We start from the raw sequence: 10,559 nt of genomic DNA on the forward strand, positions 1-10,559 counted from the left end.
TAGAATTTCATCATCTAACGTTTTGTGAATCTTTTTACGCGGGTTATTGCCGCCGCCTCTAGGATTTCTGATTACTTGCACAACAATTTCTAGGGGAGAGCCGACCACGATCGCACCGTTTGATTGTATCAGCCTGGCCAACAGGTTCTCAAAAGCCGGTACAATGTTTTCGCCGCGATCGTCGCCGTTAAAGACGGCGTGCTTTTGCGCGTGCTCGCTGATAATCTCCAGTTGAACCCGATCGTTACGACTAACTTCCGGTCTCACCCTATCCGCTAGATCTACAAAATTGTCCCTGACGTCGAGGTAAAATTGAGCGAGGTCGGCCGCGTCATCCTGAGAGGGAATGTTAAATACTCGCCTTATTTCAAAATTATTAAATTGTTCACGGCGAGTCACCGCATCGTTCTGTACCCGAGATCCTCCTCCTCCGTGTCGATGTTCCGCAGGCTGCACCTGCTCCTGCCGCTCCTCCGCAGAGCGCTCCTCCCTCTGCTGGTCGTAGAGCTGAAGAGCATTTTCTAACGGCTGCAGAGGGTCAAAGTTCAGTCGGTCGGCACGCCGTTCGTTTTCAATGTTTTGAAGGAGGGCCTGCAGGGCGTTTTCTAAAGGCTGTAGGGGGTCGATCGGTGGTGCTATATGATCAACGTCTCTGTTCAATTCTGCCACGGCTTCCAACAAAGCGTCAGGAATGCTGCGTTCTTCCGACATGATTTTCTTTATTTCTTAATTCACAGACTTTTACACGTGTATGCTTTTACTTTGCATCCCTTTTACAGATCCTTGTGTCGATATATTGATGCATATGCACGGACGGTTATGGCGTACATGAATCTGAGGTCTCCGAGGATCCTCCTCTTATGAAGTCGCCGTCGGGCTGTAAGAAAAGACAAAACAAAATGTATTTTTTACTCCTTCGAAAGGACGATCGTGTTTTGCACAAACGTTTCATTTATTCTTGCTGTATAAAGTTGAGAGTAAAAAAACCACACATTTTTTTAAAATTTTTTATTTTATAGAGCGGAGAACTTTATTAATACAACATAAATATTTATTAGGGCCGATTCATCCCCCCGTCAATTACCTCTCAGTCTCCTGAGAGGAGGAGCTCTGGATGGTTCCTCCGCCTGATTTTCTGTATCGGTCGGTATATTCTCTGTCGAGAAAAACGAGAAAAAAAAAGTTTAAGAAAACACATTGTACCTCTCCGGTTCAGCATGCGCGGCATATCCTTCATATTTTAAAAAAGAAAAAAACTTTTATTTACCTCGCTCCTCCGCCCGATCGTCTGTAGCGGGGGTTTGAATGGGTATGTTCTCTGTTGAGAAATAAAACAAAGAGAAAAAGTTTAAGAAAACAAATTGTCTCTCTCTGGGACGGCATGCGCTGGTTATCCTTCGTATTTTAAAAAAGAAAAAAAAAAACTTTTATTTACCTCGCTCCTCCGCCCGATCGTCTGTAGCGGGGATTTGAATGGGTATATTCTCTGTCGAGAAAAACAAAAGGGAAAAAGTTTTAAGAAAACAAGGGAGGGGTGGCTTATCCTTCGTTTTTTAAAAAAGAAAAAAACTTTTATTTACCTCGCTCCTCCGCCCAATTGTCTGTAGCGGGGGTTTGAATGGGTATATTCTCAATCTCGGCTGTGGAGAAATAAAACAAAGATTAAAAAAACTTTCTAGCACACGTTATACCACTCCAAGTCGGGAGGGGCGGTATAGCATGCTCCGCTTTTCGAATACGTTATTTTGTAGAAATATTGTTTACCTTCGGATTTAAAAGGTATTTTCCTGCAGTTCTCCTGGTATGCGGTGACGAAAATAACGTCGTCTTCTTGTTCTTCTTTTCGCTGCGGCGGGGTCTGTATATTCTCGATTACCGCTGTCACGAAATAAAGCAAAAAGTTTTAAAAATCCGCTCCGGGTCGGGAGGGGCGGTATAGCGTGCTCGGATTACTCCGTCACATCCTGTTATTCAACAAAATGGCGAATAATACAACATATTGTTTTTTACCTTCGGTTTTAAAACTTATTTTCCTGCAGTTCTCCTGGTGTGCGGAGACGAAAATAACGTCGTCTTCTCGCCGCGGTCTTTCGCCGATCGGCAGCGGAGGTTCTGCGGGGAGGATGGCGTCTAAATCGCCTTGGAAAACGGCCGGATTTATGGTGCTCCTCACCGTGCTATCGATAGCGTCTGTAAGTAACAGAGTTTCATTAAAAAAACAAGTCTATCTAAACTTATTTTAAAAATGATATATCCTTATTTAAACGCACCGTAGTCCACTTGCGTGAAATCATCGTTGTAGAAATCTAAAAGAACGTAATCAAATTATTGACTTCTGTGTTGAAGTATATAATTTAAAATCGTAAAGAAAAAAAAAAAAAACTTACCGTGGTGAGGCAGGAAAAGTTCTGGCGAGCTGGCCCTGGCGCTCTGATCGACGGCTTTGTTTGGACGGAATACTGACATAATATTCACGGACTCTTCCTCGCGATTGGTAGAACCGTCACAGTAGGGTCTGAGCAGATAACGGTTCTTTTGAGCCCCCTCTCGTTTCTTCTCTCATTTTATCCTCGTCTAGCATCTGTTTTTCGCATCTTTCTCCTGACAATATCGACAGTTAGAGAGTGTTTTTTATTGTTTTTTTTTGTTTTCTCTCACCCTTCGGTTGTCTGATTTGTGTGTTTGTGTGTGCGCGCGGCCGGGAGAGGGGGAAAGAAAGTTGAGGTGTCCGATTCCCTTTTTTTGGGTGCCTTCTTGTGAGGGTTGTCTGTTTTTCCACATTCTCCGACGGTAAAATACGACTTAGAGGTGAATATTTGTTTTGCTTTTGTGACGCCTCACGGTGTAAACTAGACACTGAGAAAATAACTCTTTCCCACAGAGGGGGGTGCTTTAATAAACTTATTATTTTATGGGGAGATGTACGAAATTATTTACCGGGGTTACAAGCAATGACAGATGATAATATTGACTGTTGACTGCTTAGTGCGCGTAGTACAAGATCATTTTTCTGTCTATTGAGAAAAATCTGCTGTAAAAATAATGAAGAAAAAACTCTCTACTTTGGTCTGACAAGGAGCGGGCTGCACAAAAAAACAAACCTCGTATAGATGATTTAATAATGTTTTTTTGAGGCTATAAGCATTGAGAAATCTGCTGTGTCACTCCTCCTTGACCCGCGGGGTCGGTGGGAGTGTGTGTGAAACAAGACCTCCTGCCTCGGCAATTATCTTTTATGGCTTGTTTTTCAGCCGCTTGTAAAAGGGCCCTCTCAAAAAGAAAAGTAGTATTCAAAGAAAAGTATTCACTAAGGGATATATATATTTTTAACAAATACAAGGATGTAGCTAGGTGTTTTAATAATAATATTTTTTGGGCGCGCTATAGGTTATAAGCATTGATATCCGTTGTCTCACTACTCCTCCTTGACCCGCGGGGTGTGTGTGTGTGTGTGTGTGCGCGTGTGTGAGTGAAACAAGATCGCCTGCCTCGGTAATTATCTTTTATGACTTTGTTTTTTCAGTCCCTTGTAAAAGGGACTCTCAAAAAGAAAAGTATTCACTAAGGGATATATATATATATATATACAAGGATGCAGCCTGTCTCCACCCCACTCTATATAAATGCAATCCGTTACTAGTTGGATAATCTTAAAGGTTTTTATTGCGCATGTCATATAAGAAAGCAAAATACTATTGAAAGAAACGGTTCTCTACAGGCAATAGGAAGTCACTCTTTTTTCATTACAAGCGACGGTGCATCTTAAGAAAGTAAAATACATCCGCTTTTGTAAAAAGAAATACAGAGAAAATTGTCATAATACTGAAACAGAATTCAAACTATGAGTTTGTGGAAAATTAACTGCCGCTCTGTCTCTCTATACAGCACTGACTCAGCAGCTGCTTCACCCCTATGCTTTGGGAACCCTCCCTCTCTGATCTCCTCTGCAACCGTACCCCTCCCCTCATGCTTATGGAACATGAAGCAACAGGTCTGAAAATGACTAGACACTTCCGGAGTATTTCTGGTAGGGTCAAACGGTCGAAATCGAGGCCTTCAATAGTAAATATGCTGTATTTGAATACGTCATACTCGGAGATGTAGCCCCACTTTCCACAGCCCTCAATAGGCAGAGTCCATTCTCCCCGCAAGCTCCTCGGAGCCGGTATCTGGCTGCGAAACATAAAGACCTCCTTATTTCTCCCTTCTTTCCGCGGAGCATCGGCTGCTTCCGATCTGTTACTGTAGACGGTGACGGGGTGTCGCTGATAATCGACGAAGACCACTCGCCGCTGCTGCCTCCCATGCTTACGGCCTCCATGAGAGCAGATCTCTTCCCCGTCCAAGTACAGAGGAACACAGGGCTGCAGAATGAAAGGATCCATCTTGCTGTCTGTGCATAGTGCGCCGCCCTCTCTGTTTTTATTCTCCTCCCTCTAAAAACTTTTTTTATTTTTTTCTCATGGCGCGATTATGGATCATATTACACACTTACTGTGGGGGAGGGGAGGGGTCATCAATCAGATTTTGACACAAGCCGCTGATGCAATTCGTCACGCTTAGGGATCAAATTACACACTTCCTGTGGGGAGGGTCATCAATCAAATTTTGACACAAGCCGCTGATGCAATTTGTCATGCTTAGGGATCAAATTACACACTTCCTGTGGGGAGGGGATCAAATTACACACTTCCGGTGGGGAGGGAGGGTCAAAGGTCAAGGCTAGGGTCATCAATCAAATTGAGACACAAGCTGTAGTGTTATCTTTTTTGTGGGCTACAGACAATAATTAAGTTATAGACTATATTTATATGAAAAACGTGTATACTTACTGCATTTGAATCATTTTAACCATATGTAACCACCTGCATATGTGTTTGGGAAAAAAAGGCTTTGATTTTGCCACCCCATTTGATTTCTTTGCCACCCTCATGCCACCCTAAAAACATTTCTCTAGATCCGCCCCTGTCACTCCCCCTCCCTCTCCTGTTATTACTTAAAACATGAAGCTGATCAACGATCAGCTGATCGACTTTTCTGCCGCAAGTCCCGTCTTTCTTGTTTGTTTATCGCCCACTTTGCGCTATAAAGAGGAGACTAGTGGCTGAACAACAGCAGCACGTTTAAGCTTGATAAGCTGTTGTTAGAATGTATTTAATATTACTTTCTACACCAGGATCCTTTTCTATGTAGCTGACGGCTGGTAACTGTGCAGGGGCGGATCTAGCAAAGTTTAGCCAGGGGGGCCGATAGGGCATGAACAGGGAAAAGGGGGCACAAAGACATACTTTTCTTTCTTATTCTCATTTAAAATGTCTCGCTTTTAATAAATAATTATCTGAATCTTACACCCAAAGTTTTAATCTGATGTAAAATGTATAGAAGTCCATTACTGTATATAGTAACTATTGAGTCTAATATACCCTAGTAAGCTATTACTTTTTCCTTTGGGAATGTACAATCTGTGCAGTCTGCAATTCTGTTGAAGAAAAATGTTGAATCCATTTAATTATTCTTGAAAAATAATTTATTTCTGTGCATTTTTTTTCCACACTGCATCAAATTAAAGTTGATTATGTCAATTAAGCATCATGAGGTGGGGGGTGGTTCCCTATTTTGTTTTGCTGGGAGTTTTCAACCCTATTAGTTAGGTTGCTTACTCTTTAAAATACCAGAATAGGGAGGATGGAGCAGGTTTAAGTTTATTAGATTGATCAGTGTTGCTGAACAATGAAATATTTTGGGTGCAGTGTATTTTTTGCACACAGGTATAAAAGAATAGTTTTAGTGTTTTGGTTTTTTTTAACTTGAGTTTGAACTTATACAAAATGCAGCAAGATATTTCAAAAAAAACAAAAAACAAAACAGTTTTATTGATTAAAAAACACACTATATCGGATTCACATCGGTATCGGCCGATATCCAAATTTATGATATCGGTTTCGGACATTAGAGTGGGTCTGACCTTGAGGTGAATTTGGTGGAACATGTACATGCTAACTAAATGGACCAGTAAACTGCCCAAATTTCTTCTTTTAGTGAGGTGTTTAGACTTGTTGATGATCAGCTAATCAAGTGGAATCTGATTAACAGTGTCAGATTGCTGTCCTCTTAATTCCTTTGAAAGCAGGAAGGATGTACTTAGTCTTTCGTAGGACTGCACAGAGTCCTGCAAAAAAGTTGATGAAATGAAACACACCAGTAAGAAAAAACAAAGGATAAAAATGATTTTAAAGTAATTTAACTGTGCTAGTCTGGCAAATTAACACAGTTAAACTGTTTGTTCATACTTGTTTGCTTTTGCTTCCTTTTTTTCCATCATCCCTTTCCTTTGTTTCTTAATTTTTCATCCTCTCGCTAAGACATCAAGGGATATGCAAAGCTCACCGCCAATCCTTACAGCAGTTTCTCCAAACTGCCACCTCTGGCTTAGCTCAGTGCTTCATTATCAATCAACATTTTTCATTTGCATTGGGGGTTGAGCTCCTTGCTAATGGATGTACAAGACCTCTAATTGTCACGGCGGGGTGCGCCGGTGTGTTTTTTGAAACAGGACCCAAAAGCAGATGTGGACGAGGAGTTGCAGGTTTAAACAGAAAGCGATCCTTTATTTGGATGATTGCAGGGTTAAACATGGAACTCTAAGCAAACTAAAAAAACACTAAGAAACAAATACTATGAAGTTCTATGACTAAGACTATAACTATAACAATAACTATGACTGTGACTATGGTGGGGATAACAGACGACCTGACACCGACTGAGTGGAAACACATGGATTAAGTACACATAAGGAGTGATCAGGGGACGCAAATTCACATGGGGAAAAACAGCTGACAACAATTAACATAATGACAGGACAGGGGACGTGAAGCTAAATACAATAAACAAAAACAACACAAGGATCCTTCAAAATAAAACGGGAAACATAACGAGACCCAGAAATGACTCGACCCTTGGCAAACAAAGAAAACTTGGACATGAAACCTGACAGATAAACACACGAAGACTTAACACAGAAAACTTCACACAGGGATGAGACATATGGGGCTTGATAAATCATGAACTAAAACTAACCTAGGCATGACAGAATGTAATTAGATAACTGAAATGAACCTAGACTGAAAAGAATAACAAAACATCAAGAAACTCAGAATACTGGGTCACATGACCCAGGACCATGACAGTACCCCTCCCCAACGGCCGCCTCCCGACGGCCGCAAACAAAGCAAAGGAAACACCAGACACGGGAGGGCGGAGGGGGCCACGGACGGACGGCCAGAAACCGACGAAAGAAGAGAAAAAAACAACAACAACAAAAAAAAACAAAACCCAGGAGCGCCCAGACCAGGACACAAGCACAAGTGTCAAAAAGAAAATACGACTCCCGAGGTCGAGGTGACACCGTCCATAATTCAACAACTCAGGCGGACGACCCGGGGGCCGACGGCTCAACAGTCCACAATTTAATAACTCAGGGGGACAACCCAGGGGTTGGCGGCTCAGCAGTTCAAGACGCAATAGTTCAGGGGGCCGACCCGGAGGCCGACAGCACCAGAGCAGATAACCAGGCGGCCGATTGCAGAACCAACGGTAGTGACTGTGAAGCGGCTCAGGAGGGCGACCATGCGGAAGGTGGCAGCAGCGAAACAGTTCAGGGGGCCACCCATGATGGCGGAGACGCCCAGCTGATGGCCTGGAAAGTGGCCGTTGATGGCGGGCCCCGGACGAGGCAGAAGCAGGACCAGGCGACGGCGAAGCCGATGCTGGACCAGGCGGGGCAGAGGCAGAAGCTGGACCAGGCGGGGCAGAAGGGACGGCTGCGGTACCCGATGGCAGGCGGTGATGCAGATGCGGCAGGCGGTGATGCAGATGCGGCAGGCGGTGATGCGGCAGGCGGTGATGCAGGAGCGGCAGGCGGTGATGCAGGAGCGGCAGGCGGTGGAGCCGCAGGTGGAGGCTGGACGGGCTCCTCGGGCCCTCCAGCTGACGTGGCAGGAGGCTGGACGGGCTCCTCGGGCCCTCCCGCTGACGTGGCAGGTTGCCTTTCCAGTTGCAGCAACCCACAGTCTGTAGTGGGCGGAATGAGTTCGCTTGAGCCCTCAGAGAAGGCTGCTGCACACGGCTGAGATGGCTCGCCCGAGCTCACAGCAGATGAAGGTGGTGACTGAAAAGGGAACTGTGAGGACATCAGAACTGGAGACTGAGAAACTGCAGCTGGCAACTGAACAAAAACAGACTGAGGCACAATTTCACACTCCTTGAGGGCAGGGGGAAGACAGTCCTCTGTGCCCACTGCTTTACCACAAGTGCCCATGTAGTGAGTGGGATTAATGTTCACAGAGCTTGAGTCAGCAGTCATGGTGTTGTTAGTGGTAGATTTCTCCAACCCAGAGTCCATTGACTCAGAATGACTGGGTGTCAAGCTGGCCACCTGAACGACATTCAGGGTGCCGCCTGTGGAAACATCGCTTAGCAGTTCTTTATTGGTCTCCAGGTTTGAGTTACACAGAATGTTACTTTTGACCTTCAGGTCACAGGAACATACAGTACATAGGACATGAGTCTCCACATCAGGAACAGTGGCTTCATGAGGTGTGGCGAAAGAAGCAACACCTGAAACAGTACTTTGTGTTAAGTCATTATCATAGCTTCCGTTGTCATTGGCTGCCTTCTCAGTGGAGCTAAACACAGTGTTCTCTGACTCATAACATGGCTTCGACTGTGTTTCATTCATGGAAGAAGTCATGTCAGCCACCACAGTTTGCTTAACACTTAAAGAATCAGAAACGCAGCCCGAGTTATTCATAGCCCCCGCAGTGTGATTCGTGACCATCTCTAGGTGAGCATATTTAGACACACAAGACACCGACTTGACCATGAATTCACAGTTTACCAGATCACCAATAGATTTTAGATCCTGAGCAGGATTATTACTGGCAGAGGTGGAGGCAGTAACCCTATCGTTGTGAAATGGAGGAGGGTGTATCGCCAAATCAAGAGTCCCATACCCGGAATATCTAACGGTGTCATCTTCAACTAAAATGAGTTCATGGTCACAATTCTCAAATTCAACTTCATGTAAATGGGGTTGAGAAGGCTCAGTCTCATAACTGGTCTTCAGAAAGACAGTCTGAAAAGATGGGTTACTCTGATTAACTATGGGATCCAGAACATTAATCTCTCGCGACACAGTTATAGGAGCTACAACAGAGTCAGTTTCTGACTTAACAGCATCATGGACAAGATCCAAGTTCTCTTTGGCTTCTCTCTCAGCTCTATTCAACATGGTGCTTTGCACAGTACAGCACGATTCAGACAGAATCTCAGACCTTGAGTTACTCAGCTGTTTTTCTTGAAAGATACTCACATAACTTTGATTCTTAACAGACACATTTAAACAAGGGCTAGTTACACTGTAAGAGTCTCTAGACACTGCGCCGGGGGGTTCGTGATTTGGATTGTGCACTGATGAAGTTTCATTAACAAACTCTATGGAACAACAGTGCTCAACAGGGTCTATACACAGAGAAGCTACATTAACACAGTCAGTGAAGGGCTTCCTTTGTGATTTGATACCACCTGTCATGCTAGCGGGGCTGCTGCTAGCAGCCTCACTTGCAGTCACTTGAACCCCGAGCGCTGTGGCAGAAGTAACTTCAGTCTCAGAGCTTGGCTTGGCATGGCTCATTAGTTTACAGCCGGCCCCCTCAACCGGCAACACAGTCTTGATCTCAGAAACCTCCTTAGTGGAGATGTGAGGGGCAAAAACAGAGTCACTCACCTCCGTTTGTAGTGCGGAGCGTCGGTGGCGCGCACGCCGCTTTCTCTTAACAGTGGAAGGCGGCGGAGCAATGGGCGGAAGTCCCTGGCAGCTCCGGGGACCCCCGAGAGCCAGACGAGTTCCCCGGAAAGAGTGCCCGTGCTCCGGAATGAGCCATGGCTTCCACAGGAGCTCCTCCTCCAATAGAGCGCTGAGTATTGTCTGACGCTCGTCGTTGTCCAAATCTATGGCGTCCAGCGCTTCCTTGCGTTGGACCGTGGCAAGAGTGTGGCTAGACTGTGACGAGGATGTGGAAACTGATGAGCTGGGAGGTGGTGACGCTGTGGCGAGTCTCAGCGAACCGACTCGAACCGTCTCGGGCTCGCAAGGCAGCGGCAGAGATACCTGGTCGCGGTTTGGATGCTGCTGCAGTGGCAAAACGGTGCGAACAAACTCCTGCACATCCTCCGACAATCCCTCCGTGTATGCAGACAGAATCTGATTCAGCCGAACTTTAACCGACTCTTTCCCCCTCTCCTGCCCGCAGACGGAGTAGCCAATCCACTGCCCGCGGAGAATGGTCACCTGAGTGCTGAACTCCCAAAAGTCCTCACAAACAACCGCTGGGTCCATAATGGTCAGGTCGTTCTGTCACGGCGGGGTGCGCCGGTGTGTTTTTTGAAACAGGACCCAAAAGCAGATGTGGACGAGGAGTTGCAGGTTTAAACAGAAAGCGATCCTTTATTTGGATGATTGCAGGGTTAAACATGGAACTCTAAGCAAACTAAAAAAACAC

The 10,559-nt window shown here is 45.1% G+C and overlaps 1 protein-coding gene across 1 annotated transcript; it reads right to left on the bottom strand.

The window, feature by feature from the left end:
* Positions 1–766: 766 nt before the first annotated feature.
* Positions 767–2,654, bottom strand: LOC120435456. The gene is made up of 8 exons (XM_039605117.1): positions 2,388–2,654; positions 2,271–2,306; positions 2,011–2,190; positions 1,765–1,878; positions 1,581–1,640; positions 1,436–1,486; positions 1,085–1,156; positions 767–877 (listed from the first exon to the last, which is right to left on the bottom strand). Exons 1-8 carry the CDS (start codon positions 2,464–2,466, stop codon positions 774–776), a joined length of 696 nt encoding a protein of 231 aa, XP_039461051.1. The 5' UTR covers positions 2,467–2,654; the 3' UTR covers positions 767–773.
* Positions 2,655–10,559: the final 7,905 nt, after the last annotated feature.

This window comes from Oreochromis aureus, linkage group 22, assembly GCF_013358895.1.
Source record: "Oreochromis aureus strain Israel breed Guangdong linkage group 22, ZZ_aureus, whole genome shotgun sequence".
NCBI classification, from domain to species: Eukaryota; Metazoa; Chordata; class Actinopteri; order Cichliformes; family Cichlidae; genus Oreochromis; species Oreochromis aureus.